Below are 26,045 nucleotides of genomic sequence, written 5' to 3'. Positions count from 1 at the left end.
ATGATTCATACCAAATTCTTGAAGAATTGTCCTAAACTGTCCAAACCAAACTCGCGGAGATTGTTTTAACCCATAAAGAGAGCGACGAAGTTTACAGACCAAGTCAGACTCCCCCTGAGCAACAAATCCAGGCGATTACTCCATATAAACTTCCTCCTAAAGATCCCCATGAAGAAAAGCATTCTTAATATCCAGCTAATAGAGAGGCCAATGATTCATCGCAGCAATGGATAAAAATAAGCGCACGAAGGCAATCTTAGCCACCGGAGAGAAGGTGTCACCATAATCCAGGCCAAAAATCTGAGTGTATCCTTTGTCAACCAGACGTGCCTTAAGCCGATCAACTTTCCCATCTGGACTAACCCTTAACAGTATATACCCAGCAACAACCAACAGTAGATTTCCCAGGAAGAAGTGAAACCAATTCCCAAGTGCCACTAGAATGTAGAGCATCCATCTCATCAACCATGGCCTGGCACCACCCTGAATCTGAAAGTGCCTCACTGGTAGTTTTAGGGATAGTAATAGAAGATAAAGTGGACACAAAAGCATAATAGGGTGAAGCCAAGCGAAGATAACTAAGGAAGGCGTAGATGGGATGATGGTTACGAGTAGAGCATATACCTTGTCGAGTGGCAATGGGCTCAAGAGAAGCTTTAACAACTGTCTCAGAGGGAACAAGCGGGTCCGAGGTAGGTGAAGATGTTGGAGCACGAGGTAAGTTAGTAGGTTCTGTGTCAGCAGCCGCAGGGAGGATGTGAACGGTGATGATAAACTTGACGGGGACGTTCATGGACAATAGGAGCAATGTCGAAGGAGGGAGAACAAAGGTAAGGAGTAGGAAGAACCTCAGACACTGGACGGCAGGGGAGGAGAGAAAGAAAGGAGATGCCCTAAAGAAGGTAACATCAGCAGAGATGAAATAACGTTGTTGATCAGGAGAGTAACATCGATAGCCTTTCTGAAGTTGTGAGTAACCAAGGAAGATGCATTTGATAGCTTTGGCAAAAAGTTTGGGACGACTAGGGGTCATGTCGTGGACAAAACAAGTGCACCCAAAAACACGAAGTGGAAGGAGATAAAGACTCTGAGCAGGGAAAAGAATGGAGTGAGGGACCTCATGCTGTAAGACAAAAGAAGGCATCCGGTTAATGAGATAACATGCAGTGAGAACAGCATCAGCCCAAAAAAGGAAAGGAGCATGACTATGCAGTAAAAGAGTGCGAGCAGTTTCAATCAAATGGCGATTTTTGCGCTCAGCAACTCCATTCTGTTGGGGTGAATAGGCACAAGAAGATTGATGTAAAATACCCTTTGAAGCCATGAAAGTAGTGAAAGGAGCTGAGAAATATTCTCTAGCATTATCACTACGGAAGGCACAGATAGAAGCATTAAATTGAGTGTGAATTTCAGCACAGAAGTCTTTAAAGATAGTAAATAACTCCGAACGGTTTTTCAATAAGAACACCCAAGTACAACGAGAGTAATCGTTGATGAAAGTGACAAAGTACCGAAAACCTAAAGTAGAGGAAACATGACAAGGACCCCAAACATCACTATGGAAAAGTTCAAAAGGGGACATAGCCCAATTATTGACATGTTTTGGAAACGAACTACGAGACTATTTTCCAAACTGACACGACTCACAATTTAAAGTGGAAACTTTAGAAAGGTGCGAAACCATCTTTTGTAACTTGGATAGACTCAGATGTCCCAAACGATTATAAAGAAGAGTTGGAGATTCAGTGGAAATGCAAATTGCTAGAGAAGATGGTTGGTCGAGATAATAAAGTCCATGTGAATCACGCCAGACGTCAATCATCTGTCTCGTACCTCAGTCCTGCACGACAACAGAATCAGCAAAGAAGGTTATGGAACAGTGAAGAGCACGTGTCAGTTTACTAACAGAAGCAAGATTAAAGGGACTGTTAGGAACATATAAAACAGAATCTAAGGGTAATGAAGGGAGCAGTCCTGCTTGACCAGTGCCTGTAGCATATGTTTTGGAACCATTTGCAAGAGTAACAGATGAAAAACAAGAAGAAGTAAAGAGAGAAGAAAAAAGACTTTGGTTACCAAAGAGATGGTCAGTTGCACTAGAATCTAGAACCCATGGTCCAAGAGTAGTAGACCGAGTAACACAAGCAATTGAATTACCAGTGTGCACCACAGAAGCAGTGGATGACGTCGCAGTCTATTTATAAGCCTGATACTAAAGGTAGTCTTCATAATCACTTCCAGTCAAAACAAGGGACGAAAAGGAATAATTCTCAAATGTTTTTGTTGAGAGTTGGTTGCGACTGACTGAGCGACATTAGCAGTACGTGGAGGTCGACCATGTAATTTGTGGCACCTTTCTCGAAGATGGACCCACTTATGGCAATAATTGCATCTAGGACGATTCCCTCATTGTGAGTTACCGCCTTGGTTATTCCCTTGTTCTCCTTTGCCAAAAGTGTGTGACGCCAAAATAGAGGAATCAACCCAAGAACCATCAACGATTGAAGATGAGGAAGAGACCCGAAGAAGTCTAGCAAAGGCATCTTCTAGCGTCGAAACAATGGGATTGGATAATATTTGATCCCGGACCGGAGCAAGGTCAGATCGAATGGCAGTCAATCCCAATACCATAAAGAATTTATTTCGCTGTTGCAACTATTCTTCTGCAGTATTACCAATTGGCAATAGAGAGTTGAACTCTTCCTTCAAGAATTCTAGGCGGCCAAGGAATTCAGACATATCCATATCTTGTTGCTTCAAGTGAACAATAGTGAAAACAACAGAGTAGAAACATTGGATATCATTTGTATAAAGAGATTTGGCCTTTGTCCATACCTGAACACACATCTTGTATGCTTTGTAAATAACATATAGTTTGGGATCAATTGTTTGCCATAACATGTTGCAAAAAAGAGCGCCTGTTTTCTTCTAGGTTTCTCTCTCAGCAACAGGAATTGCATCAGCTTTTGCACTCAAGTGATCTTTCATTCCTTGACCCATGAACGATAACTCAACAGAGGCAGCCCAAGACATGCAATTGGTACTTCCAACCAGTTTGTCAGAGGTAATGATAGGTGAAGAAGAAAAAGGCAAAGAGAAGCCTACAGATTTAGATTCAAAAGCAAATGAAGAAGCTGGACTTTCCATATTTTAGATGGAAGTCACTTTAGGAGTAGATATGGACAAATCTGATGGGTCAGATATGGGCTAAACAGATCTGAGACAAATCTGGACAAATTTGATGGGTTAGATCTAGTTTGATGGGTTAGATCTGGGCTAAACATATCTGAGCAAATCTAAATGAACTTGCTTAACAGATCTGAGACAAATCTAGACAAATATGATGGGTCGGATCTGGGCTAAATAGATCTGGGCAAATCTGACGGATCTTGCTTTGCCGGGTCGGATTATACCAGATTTGATTTGAGATCTGGGTTTTAAGTTTAGAAACCAATTAAAAGGCTAAAAAAATCACAAGTATGCAGACCTGAAGAAGGAGAACAACAAGAGGTAGCCAGATCTGGAAGCTACGAGAGGTGGTGGCGATGCTGGGCGGCAGCAACAGCAGCGGTTGGCACGAATCTAGGTGGCGGCTGGGGCGATCGGATCTAGAGGCGGTGACGGCTGGCACGGATCTGGGCAGATCGATGGTGGTGGCAGTCAGTGGCTATGAGATCTGGGATTCGGCGAAGGCTTCGAGATGCTGCGAGCTGCGGCAGGAGGACGACGGTCACGGGATGCTACGACGACAGTGGTTGCAATGGCAAACTGCGATGACGGTCGCAGGTTGCGAAGCTGTGGCAAAGGACAGCCACAGCAATCGCGTGTGAAGCGGGATCAGTAGCAATGCTCGAACTAAATCTCTTCTAGATCTGACAGATCCAAATGAGATTTGACAAAATCCCTTCAGCAAGGCAATGAGGGGTTGGAAGCAGCGACAACGATGTTGGAGATTGCACGCTGGGGAGGAAACAACCACTGTTGGAAGAAAAGGGGATGCACACCGTAGATGGAGGAAACTTGCACGGTGAAGGCTAGATCTAGGGTTTGCATGATAACTCTGATACCATGTTGAATCAGAGAACTTGATGAGGTCTTGCCTTTTTCAATTAAGATTTATAGTATGAATGTACAAAAGACACTCCTGAAATTAAGGCTAAGGTTACTCCTAGAATTAAGGCCTAGTTGTCTACTTATCCACTAATCATAGCTAATTTACAGCTAATCAAGCATTTATTCCAACATTAAGAACCAAATGCAATATATTGGAGGATGGGTGCCCTAACTTGGCATGCCATCTACGATACAATTGTTCTTTACAAGCAAACTGAACATTAGGAGACAATCCATGATAAAATGGAACCAATCTCTTACATTTATTTACAGAAGAAAAGGTGTTTTGCAAAGAAGCTATAGGTTGAGACTCAAGGGACTAGGCCGAGAAAGATGAAGCAGCAGGAGCAAATGCTGAACTTAGCTGGTACAGCCCATCCTTAAGATGTCCTTGGAGTAGCACTGCCCCGATACTCTTGTCCTTAATCAAACAAGAACTATAATTAAACTTAGCAACAAGATCATGGTCTCTAGTTAGTTGAGAGACACTGATTAAGTTCTTCTTTATATTAGGAACATGTAAGACATTAGGTAAGGAAATAGAAGAAATAGGTTTAGTTTGAGTGTACAAATGTCCAAGGCCTATATTAGAAATTGATAGTTGCTTACCATTTCCAACAGAAACACATTCACTGCAACTGTAAGGTGAGTGGAGTGAAAGGTTGTCGAGAGTAAAAGTTATATGATTTGTAGCTCCTGAATCAATGAGCCAAGCAAGATCTGTGAAGGATGACTTTGATAAAGAGGCATTATAAGCATTATCAATGGGCTGTGAAAAGTGGTTGTAAGGATTTTGAGGAAACTGATTATAAGAAGTTCCTGACATAGTTCCTAGCTAATTCATGTAAACCTCATTAGAACCATTCAGGGAAGCTGAAAAAGCTTGAGTATTTGGTTGGGAAACCATTTTAGGCCGTCCAACATTCTGACTACATACAGAATTTCTTTGAAAATTGCTATCAAACCGATGATAACACTTGTCAACAAAGTGACCTGGCTTACCACATAGTTGGCAATAAATTCTCTTTCCAGATTGCCTTCCTCTACCTCTTCCTCCTCTATTAACAAAACCACCACCTCTGTTTGACTGAAAGCCTCCACCTCTGTTATTCACAGAATTGCTAAAATTCCTTGGTGTAAATGCAATCATATTAACATGCATAGGTGATGACATAACTGATTCAGCATTGACCGTAGCAGAAGCTACATTCTTTGAATGCAATCTTTGCTCGTGCATTAGTAAGAGATATTGCACCTTCTCAAGATCTATCTCATCCATCTGATAAGTAATTAGACTTACTACAGTCTCATACTCATGATCCAAACAATTAAGAATTGCAAGTAGCAGATCCTTATCACTGAGAGGCTCTCCTATTGCTGCCAGTGAATGTACTATTGTCTTGATCTTAAGAATATAATCATTAATTGACAAAGCATCTTTTTTAACAGATCTAAGTTGTTCCTTCAACTGGAATGATTTAGCTATAGTTTTACGAGAATACAAGCTTTCTAGAGACATTCATACCTCGGTAGATGATTCACCATCACCTGCGTCAAAACTTCCTTGTCAATTGTTGAAAAGAACCATCCGAACAGCAGTTGATCTAATCGCATCCAACTCATGAATTCTGGATTCAACACTGTTGCTCCATCCTCATCGGCATTCGGATCAAGTATAAACTTCGCAGGAATCGGACCTTTGGTGATAAATGATTGAAGATCAAAGGCACATATCGTAGCTGATATTTGTGTCTTCCAGAAGATATAGTTGTTAGGATCAAGTCAAATTGGTAAATAATTGAACACCTTGGCCATTGCAATGAAATCTGACTGCAAAGCTGATGAGAACGATGATGATGAGTGAGGCAAAACAAGGAAGAGGTACTCCGATCAGGATTAAACGCCATGAATTTTAGGTTATGGCTCTGATACCATGTAAAATTTACAAACAAGAGATTGTAGCTAAGGCTAATGAGATAGAGAGAGAGAGAGAGAGAAAATACGACAACTGAATATTAATCTTCAGAATTATCAAAATACTTGAAAACATAATAGTTGTTGCTTATATACACAGCAGCTAAAGCAATATGCGCTAATCATAAAGCGCACATAAAAGAGAGAGAACAGGCTAGCTTAACTACCGATATTTACAACAAAATAATATATAAACAAAGGAGAAGATAATAAGAGGCAAAACATATCTAACAAACATAGCTTCCTTTCACATTATTTACATCCACTTGTTGTATATCCCAGCCAAAACTTACAGCTAATGAGAATAATACTTTGATAGTGGGAACCTTAACAACTGGACTAAACGTCTCAGCATAGTCCACACCAGGTGTTTGATTAAAACTTTTTGCCATCAATCTAGCCTTATATTTGAGAATTGACCCATCGACATTATATTTTACCCGGAACACCCACTTGCAACCAACTAAGTTCATATCCTTTGAAAAGGGAACTAAATTCCAAGTATGATTTCTTTGCAATGATGAATACTCCTCTACCATGCCCTTAACCCATTGTGAGTCTAAAAGAGCCTCACGAATGAAACTAAGTTCAATGTTAGTCACTAAGGCATGAGGAGAAGGAGCGACAAGAAGGTGTTTGGCTTTAGACCTGGTGAGCATAGGGTGAATTGAAGGGGCTGGAACAGCCTTGGAATTGGGCAAAGAAGAAGTAATGGCTAGGGATTGAGTGGGTAAATTTTGTAATGTAGATGAAGTGGAAGGAGTTGTGGCTTGAGAACCGATAATATCCGTGTGAATTGAAGACGGAGGGGATTGTGCTACTTGAGGACATTGAGAAGTGACAATAGGTTAAAGAAACTTAGTAGAATACCCCAAAGATGAGGACATAGTTTTAGGAACAACAAAAGAAATAGAAAACAGAGTAAGGAAAGGAAATTCATTATCATTAAATTTCACTTTTGGAGACACACATACTCTCCCTGATGGATGCATACACTTGAAGACAACTTGAGTATATCCAATGAAGAGACATTTAGTAGAGTGAAAATCGAACTTGTGCTTGTTGTAGGGATGAAGATAAGGAAAACAAGCACATCCAAAAAGTTGCAACATTTGATAGCTAGGTGGCTTTTGATAGAGCAGTTCAAAAGGTGTGTTGAACTTAATAGGAGCAGCAAGTAGCCAATTTATTAGGTGAACAGCTGTTTGAAAAGCTTCCACCCAGAATTTTAAGGGCATTTGGGCATGAGAAACCCTAGAATAGGTCGTAAATGTAACAAGTACAAAGAAAAAATAATGCCTCGAGCAGATGTCTTGTTCAGAGAATCAAAAAGAATGAATGTTAATCTTACAAAGGAACTATAACACTACTTATATAGCTCACCCGATCTTCCTCTTCCTCTCCTCTCCAGCTGCACCCGCTTCCTATCTTCCTCTCCAGGTCGGCCCGATTTTCTTCTTCCTCTCCTCTCTAGCCACGACCCCCTCCTCTCTTCCTCTCCTCTCTAACTCGGCCCGAACTTCCTCTTCCTTTCCTCTCCAGCCACGCCCACCTCCTCTCTTCCTCTCCTCTCCAACCACGCCCTCTTCCTCTATCCTCTTCTGCTCACGCTCTTCTCATCTCTTCCTTTCCTCTCTTCTCCTCTGCTGTTCAAACTGTTAAGCAGCCCACTGCCCAACGAAAGTAGCTGCCAATCTCGATTCCAGGCTTCCAGCCTCCCCTCTTCTTCCAGCCTACCCTTGTGAGTTCTTTACTTGTTTTTTATTTGATTATTTCTTGCATTCTTGCTTAATTTCTCTTGCTGGTTACTGCTCTCTCTTTATAGTTTATACGGTTGTTGTTTTCTTGTTTTCTTTATAGTTTATCAATGTCGTCGACAACTTCCAAAACTGACCCGGCATGGAATTATTTTGAAGTTGATCCTAATGATAGAACTATCACCACATGTAAATTTTGTCGTAAAGTAACAAAATGTGGTATATTTCGGCTGAAACAACATCTTGTGGGTGGTTTTAGGGATACTAAAGTTTGTCCAAAATGTCCTCCATTAGTAAAAGAAAAGATTGGAGAGTACATGCAAAAGAAGAAGAATAACAAGGATGAGCGAAATATGGCACCGTTAGATGATGATTTTCAATTTGGTGAAGGGTATGATAATGATGATGAGCCGCTGCCTAAAGTAGAAAAAGACCCAATGTATCTACCGGAAGTGGAAGCAGTACTGGTAGTGTTGGTAGTGTTAAAGGGCCAACACAAAAGGGTCCACTTGATGTTTTTCTTAAAGACCCAGCATCACTAGCAAGTAGCACATCAACATTCCTTTCTTTCTTTCTTTTTTGCTTGTTCATTAATTTGGCATTAAATTAGACATAGACTAGATTGTTTAATCGATTCACGTCCAATCTACTTCTTTTCTTCGTATGTATCTGATAGAAACCAGAAAAGAAAGCACTGAAACTTCTATTCAATTCAAAATGATGGGAACCTAAAAACGATTCACTAAAACTGAATTCAATAGTCCGATTACAAGAAGAAAACTGGGCATTCGAGAGGCCCTTAACTCTCCCAAGAACTCAATACCAAAATCTTCTCCCCTTATCAATATCTTCACCCTCTACATATATCCCTCTCCCCCCCCCCCCCCTCAACCGCATTCTATTACGCACACTTAGCAATTTCTATTACGCATTCTAACAACCTAGCAATTTCCGCACTCTATCCCTTACGCACATGGCTGGCTGTTATGCCAGCCAGCCAATTTACCACCCTACCCTTGCCTCTTGGACCTTCTTTGGTAAGTCCCATGAACCGGGACCTATCAGTATCTACATAAATAAATAAAAGCAATATCAATATAAATGATAGGAATAATGAAATTAAAATATTAAAAATGTTTTAAAATATACATTATAGATTATACACTAACCCCTTCAAAAGTGCTCCAGTTTCTTTCACAACCGGACGAACTACTAGTTAACGAGAGGATCTTTCTCGCCATTCGTTGTAAGTTTGGAGTTTGATTTCCATATGTGGTCCACCATGTAACTACAACATAGGTCAAACAAGTATAAACTATAAAGTAAACAAATTTATACACTAATACTATAATAGTAATACACGATAGAAACTAAGAAAAGGACTTTAATCTTATACCTGGATTATAATTGTCATCATTTTTTGCACACCCTTGAGCTGCCCATGATTTTCCAAAAGCTCCTTCTTTACGACTATACTTTGGCAACTCAACATTTACAACATGGCCTTGCAATTCACCATCATTTTCATAAAACATCTCCACATAGTTAAAAAATCCATCCATCACTTCATGATCAAGCTATATATCCATATCCTTAAAGAAGTAGTAAGGATTCAAAAGGTAAGCAGTAAAATATAGTGGACTATCTAGCCTATCTTTCACCCTTGCTTCAATAATCTCCATAATAGACTGATAGTTCTTCTCAAGATTATTCAGGGCCTCCTTAATATCTTTCTTTGCCTGCACAATCTCTCCATATAAAAAGCCCATAGAAGGCTTTCTATCTACATCAACAATTCGAAACACCTTCACCAAAGCTGCAAAAACCTTGAGGCATAAACTCACACCATTCCAAAAAAGAATACTCATTACAGTAGCATAAGTTGCTTTTCCTTTAACAATCTTGGACCATTTTCACTCTTCCCATTCGGAGCTAGTAAACATTGTCCTCAATTGTGCATTTTTATCCATCAAACTTTGCAAAGTAAGGAAAGAAGAAGCGGATCTAGTGACTCCCGGTCTAACAATATCCCTCTTTTTTGTAAATAATCTCATTAAGGACAATGTCTTATGGTGTGCATAAATGAAGATTGTCAAATTCTTGGCCTAATCAATAACTTTCTTATATCTTAGCAATTTTCCAATACTTTCTAGCATCAAATTGATAGTGTGAGTAGCACATGATGTCCAAAATATATTTAGCCTCTCAACTTCAATAATTTAGCCGCTCCCATATTGTTAGTAGCAATGTTAGTTACTACTTGAATGACATTTTGTGGCCCAACTTGCTCAATGCACTTGTCCACATCTTCAAAAATTAGTTCACTTGTATGTGTTTCATCTAAAGACTCTGTGGAAGAAAGAAAAGTAGTACCTGTGTTAGAATTAACACATAGGTTCATGATACTCCTCCTTTTTCTATCTGTCCAAGCATCTGTCATAATGGAGCATCCATTTCGTGCCCACTATTCTTCATGCTTTTTAAATAACTCTTTAGTTTTGTCAACTTCTCCCTTTAACAATGGTTCCCTCAACTGGTATTGACTGAGAGGTTTGAAGCCCGGCCCAAATTGACCAACTGCCTCAACAAACAATTTGAAGCTTCATTATCAATAGCATTGAAAGGAATGCCGGCTTCATACACCCATCTAACACAATATTGACGAACATACTGTGTTCTCTCTTTAAAGAGTGTTTTGCTGATATTTTGTTGCCTTTGTGTCATTCCTGCACTCGTTTCAGGGGTGGTGGAGCTTGTAAACTTATCCATAGGGCCAAGTGTACGGGGTACTTTTTTGCTCCCTAACTCTTGCAATTCATCTTCAGCATCCCCTTCCTCCCTTTCAAAAATATTAACAGAGGATCTCATCAAATCTTCATCTTTCCTCTTATTCTTCTTCTTACTCTTTGCCTCAGCAATAGCATTCTTACATTTGGCTTTATCATCCGGAGAAGATTTTGGACATGCAGAAACATTTTCGGAAATGTGGCCCATGTGTTTTTTAACTCTATAAACTCCTCCAGACATAACTTTGCCACACAGCTTACATTTAACTTTGTCCATATTCTTTGGATCAATTAACATTCCATATTCTCATTTTAGTTTTTAAAAGGAAGTCAAATGAAGAAGCCTGCAACATAAACAAATCAGATGGACTATTGTAGCTTGCACGTGTGTGTATATATACTACATATATATGGCTGTTTAACACTAACAATATAATCTATATCTATATATGTTGTATAGCAATACATATAGCAATATTAACAGTATGCTGCTGCTTGCAGGTATGCTGCTGCAGCATACTGCTATTTAGTATATATATAATCTATAATTGTATACTATATAGCAATACATATAGGCATATAGCAATAGCATTCTGTGACCGTGTGAGTATGTGACTATGAGTAATATTGTAATAATATATATTATATAGTATATAGCAAATAGAAATACGAGTGCAAGATGGCTACTGCAAATCGGGAAGAACAGCGAGAGAGAGAGAGACTGGTGGTCGGAGGAAGAATAGCATCAGCGAGCGAGAGAGACGACTGGTGGAGGCCAAGGGAAATCAGAAAATCGGGGCCAAGAGAGATGATGGTCGGCGGCGATGAGGATGAGCTTTCGAAGAGAGAGGCGGTCGCGGTTGGGAGAGAGCAATCGGGGCAGACAAGGAGAGGCCGTTATGTTTTGTCTTCTCTCTTTAAAATCCTAAAAATTTAAAAGTAGGCGGCCCAAGCGGTTAGGCGTCGCCTGGGCCGCCTGGGATGCCTAAGCACCGCCGACGACTGGTTAGGCGGACTGGTGCCTAGGGGGGCCAACTAGGCCAAAATCACGGCAGGCAGCAGCCGCCTAGGCCGATTTTTTGAATACTGCACGATGGATGTATGATGTAGGCATTTCATTCAATGCAGTGACATATGACAGTTTTAAAGTCTTTATAGAAGCAGTTGGTCAATATGGTCCGGGTGTGAAGCTGCCTAGTTACCATGAAGTCAGGGTTCCCCTTCTCAAACAAGAGGTGGAAGCTACTCGTGCAATGATGAAAGATCGTGAAGAGGCGTGGGCCAAATATGGATGTTCCATTTTGTCAGATGGCTAGAAAGACAAGAGGGAAAGCACATTGATTAACTTTTTAGTTAATTCTCCTAAAGAAAGTATGTTTTTGGAGTCTGTTGATGGTTCTAACTATTCAAAGACTGGGGAAAAGATGTTTCAATTATTAAGTAAATGTGTGGAAAAGATTGGAGTAAGAAATGTGGTGCAAGTGGTCACCAATAGTGCTTCAAACAATGTTTTAGCAAGTATGAAATTCATTTTTGTAATTTGTATTATGTTTATAAATAGAACAATTTGAATATTCATTAGATATTTATTATTTACTAATATCTTGTTAATTTCACTTTAAATAATAATAGGAAGATTTTTTTAGGCAAAATATCCTACGTTGTTTTGGACACCATGTGCAGCGCACTGCTTGGATTTAATGTTGGAAGATTTTTTCAAGTTGCCTAATATGAAGAAGACATTTGAGAGATTTGTTATGGTGAATAGCTACATTTATACTCGTTCGGGTCTAGTAAACATGCTTAGAAGGTTTACTGACAAGAAAGAGTTGTTGAGGCCTGCAAAAACACGGTTTGCAACTGCCTTTATCACTTTGGGCAGGATGCATAGTCTGAAAAGCAACCTTAGAAAGATGTTTACCTCCGAGGAGTGGATGACAAGCAAGTGGGTAAAAGAAGCGGGGGCTAAAAAGGTTGTAGAAGTGATTTTGATGCCTTCATTTTGGAACAATGTTGTATTTGCTTTAAAGGTGGCTGGTCCATTGGTGCGTGTATTGCGCTTAGTGGATGGTGAGAAGAAGCCTGCTATGGGATACATATATGAGGCCATGGATAGGGCCAAAGAAGCGATTGCTAACTCTTTTAATGGGGATGAAAAGAAGTATGCACCCATTTTTCAAATCATTGATAATCGATGGGATGTTCAGCTTCATCGCCCCTTGCACGCAGCTGGTTGGTACTTGAACCCAGAATATTTCTACAAGGCTGAACGTATAGATCCAGAGATCATGACTGGCTTATATGAATGCATTAGAAAGTTAAATCCAGATGTAAAGGTTCAAGACCAAATTGATGCTGAGCTTTCAATGTATAACAAGGCAAATGGGTTCTTTGGAAACTATATGGCTATTAAAAAGAGAGCTGAGAAATCACCAGGTACACATATATATATATTACATTATATATAATTATTCTAGATAATAGATAATAATTAACCCATGAATTTTATTGGACAGCTGAATGATGGGCTTCATATGGAATGTCAACACCCACGTTGCAAAAATTTGCAATTAAAATTCTTAACTTGACTTGTAGTTCATCTGGGTGTGAACGTAATTGGAGTGTGTTTGAAAATGTAAGTGCATTATACATATAACACTTACAATTTTTATTAGTAGTTGGTTTGTTTCATGTAACTTATTCTTAGTATGTTTTTGCATAAATTGTTGCAGCTTCATACTAAACGGAGAAACAGGCTTGATCAACTTTGTTTAAACGACTTGGTGTTTGTGAAATACAATAGAGCATTGAGGTATCGATATTAAATGCGTGATACCATTGACCCTATCATATTAATCCACATTGATGAAAGCAATGAATGGTTGACTGAAAAACTTGATGAGAAGAATGATAAGGATGATGAAATTGTTTTTCCAGATGACGTTGGGGATGGGTTGACATGGAGTAATGCCGCTGCAACTGCAGGAGTTGGAGAGCCTAGTTATCGATTTAGAATTAAACAAACTCGATCACAATCGGGTTCAACTTTGGCTTCGACTTCAAAGCGGCGAGTAACTCAGGAGATTGAAGAGGACGAGGAAAGTGAGGCAAAGACCAAAGATGATGAAGACTTGGAAGAGGGAGAAGAATTAGGAGATGAAGAAGAAGATGAAGGGGTGATTAAAGGGGACGATGAAGATATTGACCTTGATGTTGATGATCTCCTTAATGATGATTGATTAAAAAACTTCTTTATATTGATTGTGGACTTGTAGTGTTTATGCGTTTGTTTAGAACTTTACATTATGATTGGTACTTGTTTGAGTTTGAGACTTTAAGTTTGAACTTTGATGATGTTTCTAGTTTAGAATTTGCATGATGAATGAATCAACTTTGATGTTGTTAGTTTATAGAATTTGAAGATAATGAATCATGAATGATATGAATGTGTTATTATTGATAATTTGATAGTTTATGATTTTACAAGATTTTGAGTTTTTTTTCTAAAAGGTGCGCCTCGCTTTGCAAAGGCGCGCCTCGCCTCACGCCTCAGGCTCCAGGACTTTTTGCACCTCGCTGCGCCTTGCGCCTTTCAGAACTATGGCCCACCCGATGGAGAACCACCGATGCAAGATATTCAACATCACATTGATCTTATTCCTAGCACTAGTTTACCAAACCTACCCCACTATCGAATGAGTCCAAAAGAGAGAGAGAGAGATTTTGAAGGGAAAAATGGAAGAGCTATTGAGAAAGGGCCAGATTCAAGAGAGCATGAGTCCCTGTGTAGTTCCAGCATTGTTGACTCCGAAGAAAGATGGTAGTAGTAGGATGTGTATAGATAGCCAGGCCAGATTCAAGAGAGCATGAGTCCCTGTGTAGTTCCAGCATTGTTGACTCCGAAGAAAGATGGTAGTAGTAGGATGTGTATAGATAGCCAAGCAATTAACAAGATAACAGTTGGGTACAAATTCCCAATTCCGAGACTGGATGACATGTTGGACAGATTGCATGGTGCTAAGTGGTTGTCAAAATTAGACTTGAGAAGTAGATACCATCAAATTAGAATTAGACCAGGAGATGAGTGGAAAACAACCTTCAAGACTAAGGAGGGGTCGTATGAGTGGTTGGTGATGCCATTCGGGTTGACTAAAGCCCCAAGCACGTTCATGAGATTGATGAACTAGGTACTAAAACCGTTTATTGGAAAAATTTTGGTTGTATATTTTGATAATATCCTAATTTATAGTCTATCCGAGGAAGAGCACCTTTTGCACTTGAGGGAAGTGCTAATAGTCTTGTAGGAGAATAAGTTGTATGTGAACCTAAAGAAGTGAAGTTTCATGACAGACAAACTCCTATTCTTGGGCTTTATTATCAGTGCTGAAGGGATACAAATAGATGAAGAAAAGATCCAAGCCATTAGAGAGTGGCCAATCCCGAAAATTGTCACTGAGGTGCGAAGTTTCTATGGATTGGCAACTTTCTACAGGTGTTTTATACGCAACTTTAGTAGCATCACCACACCCATAACCGAGTGTTTAAAGAAGGGGAAATTCCACTAGGGAGAGGAAGTCAACACTAGTTTTGCTATGTTAAAAGAAAAGTAGTGTACGTCATGAACCTAGGGTTCATAACGGTTGAAATGGACAATCGGAAGAATCCAATTGAGTTGAACTAAGAACAGAAAGTTTAGAGGGATATTTGGACAGAAATAGGGGAAGGATGTAGAGAGAAACGAGGGAGAGAAGTAGAGAGAAAATGAGAGAGAATCAGATATTCATTTAATCAATTCAAACATGCATTTCCCTTCCCCTACCAACAGCCTTTTATAAACTTCCTCTAACAAAAATAACAGCATCCATGTGCTGTAACAGCATTACCAAATGTCTCCTAACAACTTGCTAAGTCTATTACTATAATGCCCTTCTATGGAATCTTGGGTCATGACAATTCCCCTCCCCTTGAAAGAGTTCTTGTCCCCAAGAACTTCAACAATTGGTCACTGCTATTAACCAATTCCAACCTTCTCAATCCCAGTCATGCCTCTTTCCTTCTTTCTTCTTCTAGGCTTCTTCTTCTTCGTTTGTAGGTTCTCAAGATTAATTCCAAGACTAAGTTGGCGCAAGACTCCAGCAGAAAAAACTTTATCAAGTTCAAGTCCGATGCACCCAAGTCCTGCAATGGCTGTCCAATTACACTCAATCCCCCCATCCAATACTAGGAAGGATGACATACCTACCTCCATAGCAACCTCTACTCTATTCCCATTCATCCCATGGCCTTGCTCTATTTTAGCAATATCCACCTTAATCCTTACCAATGATTTCTCAGCGGCTGCCATTTGCACTTCATCCTTTCCATCTTTTCCCACACAATTTATAACTTGCTTATTAACTAAATCCTCCGCTTCCTCTTCCTTCAATAATCCTTCATTTTTTAACTGCCAGCTATGACGAGGTATTAGCTCTTTCCATTGTTGCAGAGCTGGTTGCAAAGCAGTTGTGGCCGAATTCATGTCCAAGTCTCCCAATTTCTTGTTGTCTCCCATCAGTACTGTTTTCTGATTGACTTCCCCAATCATTTCTTAGTTTGGACCTCCTCGATTATCACCTAGAACATCCTTAATGATGACTGCAGTTTCAATTATGATCTCTGGATTCCCTGCAAGTAATTCAGCAACTTCTTTTCCCTTTTGTAGACTGCAATTCCCCTCTATTTGTACTTCTTTTTTAGCAATATCAGATGATCCCTCTGCATTGGCTGCCCTATCAATCTGTTCATTACAAGTTCCCTTCAAAGGATGTAATCCATCACCAATATCATCTTTGATGCTGCCAACATCCTTCTTGATATTGCTGCCTAATTCAAAATACCCAAGCACATACTCAGAAGTCAATGATGAATCAGTTTCCCACTTTCTTGTCTTCTCCTTCGGCTTCTCCATTTTAAGAAACTCCTCCTTATTAAAACTTCCATGATAGTCATCAAAGTATTCGGCGGGAAAACTGTAATGATACTCCTTAGATAGTATCATTGCAAATTCTTGCAACTTCTCGTGAAACATTCGACCAAATTCCTTGCACTCTTCATCAAACCCACTGCTGGTTCTTTTGTCCAATTGGTTGATTCCCTTCTTATATTCCTTATTGCTGCCAACTGAAAATGCAGCCTTCTTTGGCTGCCATTGAAGCTTCATTCCCACTGAAAATGAAGCATTTTGCTTCATGTGTGCACTGCCTCCCCTAACTTCATGAGTAGGACACCCCACTGAAAATGCAGCCTTCCTTGGCTGCCATTGATGCTCCATTCCAACTGAAAATGAAGAATTCTTCTGCTGCAACTGAGACTCCAATGGTCTCGGATATGCACTGCTACCCATGGCTGAATTTTCACCAACAACATACTTCGACGGCCAAGGAATGGGAGTTATATACATGCTTCTATTTTGCATGTTGTAGCAGTTTCTAGATTCGCCTCAATTGCAACTCAAGAGTCGGGCACCCACTCCTCTTTGCCTTTCCACTTTGACCCAAGTTAGCCAAAAATTTTACAGCCAAAATCTACCTCTTGTTTCCTTTGCTGACAGCCTGCTCCGATCTGTCACTGGATCACCTTCGGATTCCAAAATCACTAGCATAGGTTGGAAGGCAGCCACAACCGTAGCACACACAATGCCGATCAAGGCAGCAACGCCCCACAGAACTCTGTTCGATCAAAACCGCAACACCACAACCGCGCCTACAGGAAGCTTATCGGTATGGTCGAACTGGTCTTCCGATCTGGGCCATCCGCTTCACCCTCGACAACTCACACTCCCCTTGGACAGTCGCAACCCTCTGGCTGTCCACGGCACCGCCTTTGACGGACTCCTTACTAACCACAATCCTAACCTACTAGCCGAGAATCACCGGTTCCACTGCGCCACTCTAATTCACCTCCAAATTCAAATCAGTATTACTGCGGACCTCTCCTAGCCTACGTCGTCTTCAATTCCGAGCCGAAGTGACTTTGCTCGGTTTTGCTTTTCAAATCTGAGTTTGCTCTACTCGGCTACGCCTTCCAAATCCAAGTTCGATTCTGACTTCAATCGTTGCTTCTTCCCCGAGGAGCGTTGCCTCCAATAGTCAAGTCGCAATGGATTACGGAACCTGCTCCCCTGCTGTTTTCAACTTGCAACAGTCGCGAACCTCTTACCAGTGATAACCTAACCAATGATGAATCAACGCTTCCTTCCTCAGGTTCTGCCCAATCACCGACCAAACCACGATCGCCAGAAACCCACTGCACAACCGCGATGGCTTGGAACTCCTGCACTAGTCGCTACCTCCTGAGCCGAGGACCACTAACCGATGGTAGCTCCTTGAATCCGCCTGGGTTGCTGAGAATTGTGGCCGTCACCTCCTGACCTACTCCACCTTTCAATTTCGAACTGGTTAGGATTAATTGATGCAGTTGGCGAGAACTGCTTTGCTCTCTCTCGTTCACTACTGATCTTAATATCCTCTGAATCGAATTGGAAACAATCGCCTATCAACAGCCGATAATCACCGTAGGAATTCGAATCAAAACCACAGCCAAGGATGGATTGCTCTGATACTAATTTGTCATGAACCTAGGGTTCATAACGGTTGAAATGGACAATCGGAAGAATCCGATTGAGTTGAACTAAGAACAGAAAGTTTAGAGGGATATTTGGACAGAAATGGGGGAAGGATGTAGAGAGAAATGAGGGAGAGAAGTAGAGAGAAAATGAGAGAGAATCAGATATTCATTTAATCAATTCAAGCATGCCTTTCCCTTCCCCTACCAACAGCCTTTTATAGGCTTCCTCTAACAAAAATAACAGCATCCATGTGCTGTAACAGCATTACAAAATATCTCCTAACAACTTGCTAAGTCTATTACTATAATGCCCTTCTATAGAATCTTGGGTCATGACAGTGTACTACCCCAATATTGGCATTGCTAGATTTTGACAAGCTATTTGAAGTGGACTATGATGCCAATGGAGTAGGGATAGGGGTAGTCTTGTCCCAAGAGAAGAGGCCCATAGCATACTTCAACAAGAAGTTGAGTGAAGCAAGGCGGAAGTGGAGAATATATGACAAGGAATTCTATTTTGTTGTTCGAGTTTTGAAAATGCGGGGGCAATCTCTAGTTGGCTAAGAATTTGTTTTGTACTCGAATCATGAAACTTTGAAGTACTTGAATAGCCAGAAGAGAATCAACAATGATATGCATGCCAGGTGGTCTCAGTTTTTGTAGAAATTCCCTTTTAAACTAAAGTACAAGTCGGGAGTGCAAAACAAAGTGGCGGATGCTTTAAGCAAACGAGTAAACTTATTGATGACATTGAGCACAGAAGTTGTGGGTTTTGAATGATTGAAGGGAGTTGTATGAGAAAGATGAGGATTTTCAAGTTCTTTTGGGGAAGTGCAATAGCAATGGACCTACGGATGATTTTCATATCCATGAGGGGTAACTTGATGAAAGGAAATCAGCTTTGCATACCTCGTTCCTCTCTAAGGGAAAATTGATTTGAGACTTACATGGAGGAGGTCTAGCTGGTCATCTTGGTCGTGATAAAATCATTGCTACAGTTAGTGATCGTTTTTATTGGCCACAATTACGGAGGCATGTAACCAGATTTGTGCAAAGGTATATGCCAAACTGCTAAGGGACAGTCGCAGAATTCAGGGTTATATATGCCTTTACCTATTCCTAAAGCTATTTGGGAGGATCTATTGATGGATATTGTGTTGGGTTTATTGCAAACTCAACGAGGTATGGACTCTATTTTTGTTGTTGTTGATAGGTTCTCAAAGATGGATCATTTCATCCCTTGCAAGAAGACTGCTGATGCGGATGGTATTGCTAAATACTTCAAAGAAGTAGTCCATTTACATGGAGTACCAAAGACCATCACTTCAAATAGAGACACCAAGTTCCTTAGCCATTTCTGGAGAACTTTATGGAAGATGTTCGACTCTTCATTGAATTTCAGCAATACGGCCCACCCTCAAACAGATGGACAAACAGAAGCAGTGAACAGAACTCTAGGCAACCTCATTCGAAGCATCTATGGTGACAGGCCCAAACAATGGGATTTAGCACTAGAGCAAGCAGAATTTGCTTACAACAGTGCTATTCACAATGCCACAGGATGATCACCATTTTCAGTTGTGTATTAGAAGACATCACAGCACGCTTTGGATCTAATCAAGCTGCCAAAGGATCTAGGAGTCAGCATAGCTGCTCAGAATATGGCAGAACAGTGGCAGACCATGCAGGAAGATGTGAAGCAGAAGCTGCAACAAGCTAACTCTAAGTACAAACAAGCTGTTGATTGACATCGTAAAGAGAAGTTGTTTTCAGTCGGAGATGATGTGTTGGTGTTTCTGCGAAAGGAAAGATTTCCAGCAGGCACTTACAGCAAGTTACAGCCCAGGAAATATGGTCCTTACAAAATTTTGAAGAAGATCAATGACAATGCCTATGTAGTAGATTTGCCAAACTAAATGGGTATATCCAAGACATTCAACGTTGCAGATCTTTATACCTATCATTCCCCCAATGAACCCCTGTACCCTAATCTTCATGACAACTCGAGGTCGAGTTTTTCTCAAGTGGAGGGGACTAACAACATCCAGCCCAAAAGAGTCCGAAAGAAGCCAGATGAGCCTTTTGATCTCCTGCTGCAACTAGGATGCCTTTCAGTTTTCCTACTGCAATTAGGATTTCCAACTGCAGTTAGGATTTCAGTTTTAGTTTTCTACTTCAATTAGAATTTCAGTTTTCTACTTTAGTTAGGATATGACTTTTGTTTTTCTCTTCCTGATTCAGCTAGGAATTCCTTTTCCTGGTGAACTAAGGTTTAGATTAGCCTATAAATATTCTTGTTCTAAATATTAGAAAGTAGCTTTAGAATAATATCATATTTATTTTCTTAAATTTGATTCCGTCTTCAGTTTCAACCACAAACTGGTCTAAATCGCTTCCTACACTGTGTCACCAAATGTTGAGGATTAGGTAGAGTTGCATATGATCAAGCTATTAACCTATGTCAAAGCCTTGCGCAGGCCTGACCTGTAGTCCTCTTCTTCTTCTTCTTCTTCTTCTTCTTCTTCTTCTTCTTCTTCCCCACTAAAGAACAAAAAGGTGCAATACTGTGTAATACCCCTAAATGCATTGATGCAGTTGTGCATGCTGTCTGTGTTTCCTAATTACTGCACTACATTCCGTGCAACTGATACATTGGCTGAGGCTTGGAACCTGGTTCTCAAGGACCTATCTTTAACCTTTGAATGGAATGTACTAAATAAATATGCATATTTCATTGTTGCAAAATATGACTAAGCTCTTACAGAAAAGCAGTTAGCATGCTCGAAATAGAGGTTGCTTGTAGCTGGGAAACTTAGCTTCACCTGCAGGAGTGAGCATACTTAGGAAAAGGCTGTATTTACTTGGTTTAAAGGTTGAGTGTTTTGGGTGCTTAGTGGCATATTTGGGAGACTACTTCATTAATGAAGGGAGCATGGGCTAGTGGAGATGTCAGCTGCCTCCTCCTTATGAACTTAGGCCACTAACTTGTACACAAGTTGGAATTTAAGCTAAATGCTTAGAAGAAACCCTTAACCCACCTTGACCTTCAGGACATCATAACACAAGGCTAAGGCCTCCTTCATAGAAAGATAAGAGGATGTACACGGCAATGTAAAGTCATAACTTATTGTTAGTTATTTAGCCTTTACAGAAGAATGACGTCAAGAGAGTATATATACTACATTTGTAATATGATCGTAGTATGTGTACTTTTGTGAACATGCATCTAAGGAAAATATGAAAGAGGTATAGACGGGTGTATCCTGTGACGCCCCATTTTTTCCAAATATATAATGAAACTAAATACAAACTAATATCCCCCAAGGGCGTTATGGAAATCCTTACCAACGAAAGCGAATGATCGAACCTGATAGCTAGCTAAAGTTAGATAAAAAAGATTTCCAATAATAAAACCTCTAATATGAGTACACCGTAATGCGTGACTTCAAAAAAATCATCAAATATCTCTTACCACGATCACAGCACATAGCAACCACGACTTACAACTTTAACAGCATAATAAGTAAATCCAAGCCCTACATAACCCCTGTTTATACAACTGCGATACACAACTCTCAAACAAATCAAAAGATTACATAAGATTCATAGTACATGAGTAACAGGAAGTTAAACTAAACTTCAACCTCCTCGTAGTCCTTTTCTCTTGCTTATCTCCAAGTACCTAACACGCTGAGATACCTGGGACGTTGAATATCCCAAGGGTATGAAACACCAAAGTTAGATTATTACATCTAAGTGAGTGGTACAAGGAAAGAAACTATGCACGCAAGAGCAATATGCAGCTTTGCCATGAGACATGTAGAAATAAGAACGAAATCTCCCAAGATCACGGCTCACCGCAAAAGCACGAGATCTAGGCTCACCGCAAAAGCACGAGATCCCCTGTGATGTCCCAACAACTAGGCACAAATACAAATACCGAGATGCATATAAAATAAGCAAGATTTGCTCAAAAGCAATAAAACATGAGATGTAACCTCTCGGCCCCCTTACACAGGCACGAGATATCCTCCTTACTTGCCATGTATGAACCCCTCAGCCCCCTTACACAAACTCGAGGTAGCCCCCTTACATAGGCTCACGTGGTCAGCCCTCTTATACAAGCCCCCGTGGTAGTTCACACACGACAAGCCACCAACTAGCCAAAGTCACCAAGTGACAAGATGTATGACAAAGTAGAAGGAATATGATCACAAGCCACGCACGAAAGCTGTCATGGTCAAACTCGATGCAATAAAGTAGAAAGGATATGCTCGAAACAAATGGAACATAAGACATAAGCAACAAACCATCCACAAATGAAACCAAGAATGATCAAGAGGAAGCAAGAAGCATGCACAAGAACTACTCACCTTTAAGGTTTACCTTGTTGGGAAGGTTCACCGTCTACGGGAATGGGTTTTCTGTAGAAAACATGTATTTTCATAAACCAGACTTTAAATATTTTTACATAGGATTGTTCTGACTTAATTAAACAATATTTCTTAAAAGTATGACTTCCTTTCTTTCCTCTCTATAGGAATATAAGCTTAGAACGGACTTACCTCGCTGTTTTTCGGTAGTTTTAGTATGAACTCTGAACTTTCCGATGAAGTTGTTTCCACTTTGATTCGGACAAAACCTCCCCCTCTTTTCCTTAGAAAATCTCTCTAAAATCCTTACTTTCTTCTCTCTCAATCCCACCAAAATTCCCCCAAAGTTTCCCTTGAATTCTTGAACGTTCAATTCTACAACCCAAAGTCTCCTTTTATAAACACCTTAGGCCAATCATATTTCACCACGTGTCTTGCCACCCAAGCACCCTCATCATGACTCATAATTATCTTCCAAAATGTGGCTAATCACTTTGTGCCACTTGTCCCATTATCATGAGGCCTTAACTTAACTTTCAAATAACCCAATGGTTGCTTGCCACGTGTCCTTAAGGATAAAGTTTGGAGACTTTGGAAACTAAGTAATCTTGGAGGCTAAGCAAAAGACTTGGAGAAGACTTTGAGAAGACTTGGACTTTAAACAAAGACTTGCACTTAGACTTTAAAACAATCCAAAACTACATTTGATTGAAGTTTGAAATCCAAAGATATTTTGAAATTCATATCTTTTACACTAATTCTCAAGATTTTGGGTCAATTGCACTTGTATCCAAACTTTCATAATTACGACTTTGTCCCTAGCTCAAAAAATGAACTTTTGTCTCAGGCATTACGTCATATTTGATTCTGAAAAATCTCGGGTATTACATATCCCATATAGTGCACCCTCATTCTGATGTTCACCTCATCAGGTTTATCAAATCATCTATTACTAATGCGAAAACACAAGTGCTTCTCCCTTGCGCCCATCCTCATCATTACTAATACCTCCATTATAGATGTCTTTGCAGTTCAACATAAAATAACCAAGATAATCTAAAACATATTAAGAAAAGAAATAAATAACAAAGGAAATTGCAATATAGTCTATAAGAAAAACTAGTCAAATAAATAAATAATGATGAAAATTATGTCTCTTATGCTAGCTCACCATTTTCTCGAGGAAAAGCTTGAGGCAGAAACAGCAACTACTGTACAACCCTTTAGCTGAATTTCTGTACGGGAACCATCTGCTTCTGTTAGAATAATTGAATCATCTTTGATTTCTGCGTATTTATGGACTGGGGAAACCTCGAAGATCTCTTTCTTCTGCTTTTGTTGTCCTGGCACTTTGTCTGCAAGCCATGCTTTTGGAAGCTTTTCCGGTTCTAAAACCCAAACAGCTCCCTGAGACATCAAAGTGAACATTGACAAACAATTTCAAAATTGAAACTTAGGATGGAAATATTAATGAGATTTTACATCCGAAATACTTCAATTTGTTTGTTTGTTTGTTTGTTTATTTTTAGCAAGAGTATAACACTTCCACTTTAATGGCATCAACCCCCATTCATATTAACTAACCATTCATATTATAATACTATTTCATCTTGGATTTGTACTGATAATTATAATACTGGCGCTTCAACCCCCAATGTGGAATCAGAATCAATATAATAAATTATTGGGTCATTTATTACAGTTTTCCCCTAACAATTGACATATGCATTGAGTATGTGATTCAATTTACCTAGATCAACAATTCCTAAAAATAATAATTCTAATATATCAACTCTATTATCGAAACAAAAAACAAAGGCTATAATTACATTAAGACAGTTTAGAAGGATGTGATTTACTCGGACATGTAGTGGTACACTTTGTCGTTCCAATTGATATATGAATTAACTGCATGATTCATTGGCTAGATCAATATTTTCTAAAAGACCAGAAATTTTAAGATTTCAGCTACATTATGAAAAATAAAGAAAGGTTTTAACTATTATATGAAAATGGTTAAGAAAGATATTGTTTACATGGAAACTAATTTTCACATAATCATAAAGTAAACTTTTTGCTAATGGATTTGCAATAGAGAAATCAATGGTAGAGAGCACAGTGAAATTCAGTAGGACCATTGGTTCAAGTTATAGAAACAACCTCTTGGCAAAGCAAGGATAAGGTTGCATGATAACCCCCCCTGACCCTCACAAAGAGATGAGCCTCCTAAAATGGTGACACATCCTCAGAGCAAATTAAGGGAGGGCTGCCCAGCTTGTCAAAGATGTATACTACTCTTTGTTCTGATTTTCTAATTCCTTTATGGATCATAATATATCAGGAAATACAAATAACTACAACTTAAAAAACAAGAGTCATACAATTGTGTGGTCCCAATTTGCATACCAAAATTGAATCATACTTGAAAAAGAGAAACCTAGTACTCACTCTTGCCATTGTGGGTCATGGATGTTCAGTACTTTATGTCTAACCCACAAAAGGGACCATACAATAAAACTAATCCAGCTAAAGGAATAATTTGGTTCTCAAGATGGCGGTAAAAAGAGAGTGAGTGACCAGAAATGGATAGAAATGCAGCAGAAAAAGGCTAGGGAAATGAATTATATAAAAGCTGGGAAAATATTCTCTTTATCTAAATCTCTTTTTTTTCCTTTTCAAAAAAAAGAAAAGGATAACATGGGACATAAATTGTTCAAGGATAAGTGAAGAAGTGGTAAACTGGGAATTGGTAAGTTACAGAATTTAGACTCTTTTTTTTTTCCTAGGTCACAGGATTTAAACTTTTGGCCAAAGTAAAGACCTGGTATTTTTAAAATTTGCATTGTTATGCCTCTGGAAACTCCGCCTGGGGATGTTATCCACTGCCGGTCCCAAACCCGGATAAAGGAGGAGGGTTGTGTTAGGTAGCCGACAGCCAACGTAAAACTTAGTCGGATCCAAAACATGAACTCTAGGCAAATTATGAAAAATCGTTTGGGCGTGGGCGTAACCCTTCATAGCGACGCGCTACACTGCCCCCATGTAGTGACAAGTGAGCTAGGGCCGCTGCATCGGTGCCCGGATGTAGTGATAAATGAGCAAGGGTTCCCGCATTTGCTTAGACGGATGTGGGTAAAGAAGCTAGTCTAAAATCAAAACCAAAACCAAAATCAAAATCAAAAACAAAATCAAATTCAAAGTCAAGGCCAAAAACAAAATCAAATCCAAAGTCAAGGCCAAAAACAAAATCATAGATTAAGGATTGGGTCATGGAACATAGGAACATTAACAGGTAAAGCTATGGAAGTGGTGGATGTGATGATTAGGAGAAAAATTAATATTATATGCCTTCAAGAGACGAGATGGATAGGGAAAAAAACAAAAACTTTATCAGAAGCTGGATATAAAATATGGTACACAGGAACTGATCGAGCGAA

General features: G+C 39.7%; 1 protein-coding gene across 3 annotated transcripts in view; it reads right to left on the bottom strand.

Moving 5' to 3' along the window:
- LOC127789861 (uncharacterized) overlaps nt 1–26,045 on the bottom strand; it is an 89,197-nt gene that overhangs the window by 58,571 nt on the left and 4,581 nt on the right. For all 3 annotated transcript variants that reach the window (XM_052318909.1, XM_052318908.1, XM_052318907.1), the window contains exon 2: nt 23,780–24,015. In XM_052318909.1, coding sequence (XP_052174869.1) covers nt 23,780–24,015 — 236 coding nt within the window. The remainder of the gene's footprint in view (nt 1–23,779; nt 24,016–26,045) is intronic.

The sequence above is a fragment of the Diospyros lotus genome, chromosome 14 (assembly GCF_014633365.1).
Source record: "Diospyros lotus cultivar Yz01 chromosome 14, ASM1463336v1, whole genome shotgun sequence".
Taxonomy (NCBI): Eukaryota; Viridiplantae; Streptophyta; class Magnoliopsida; order Ericales; family Ebenaceae; genus Diospyros; species Diospyros lotus.
The sequence above is the reverse complement of the archived record's forward strand: the minus strand, read 5'-3'. Positions and strand labels throughout refer to the sequence as shown.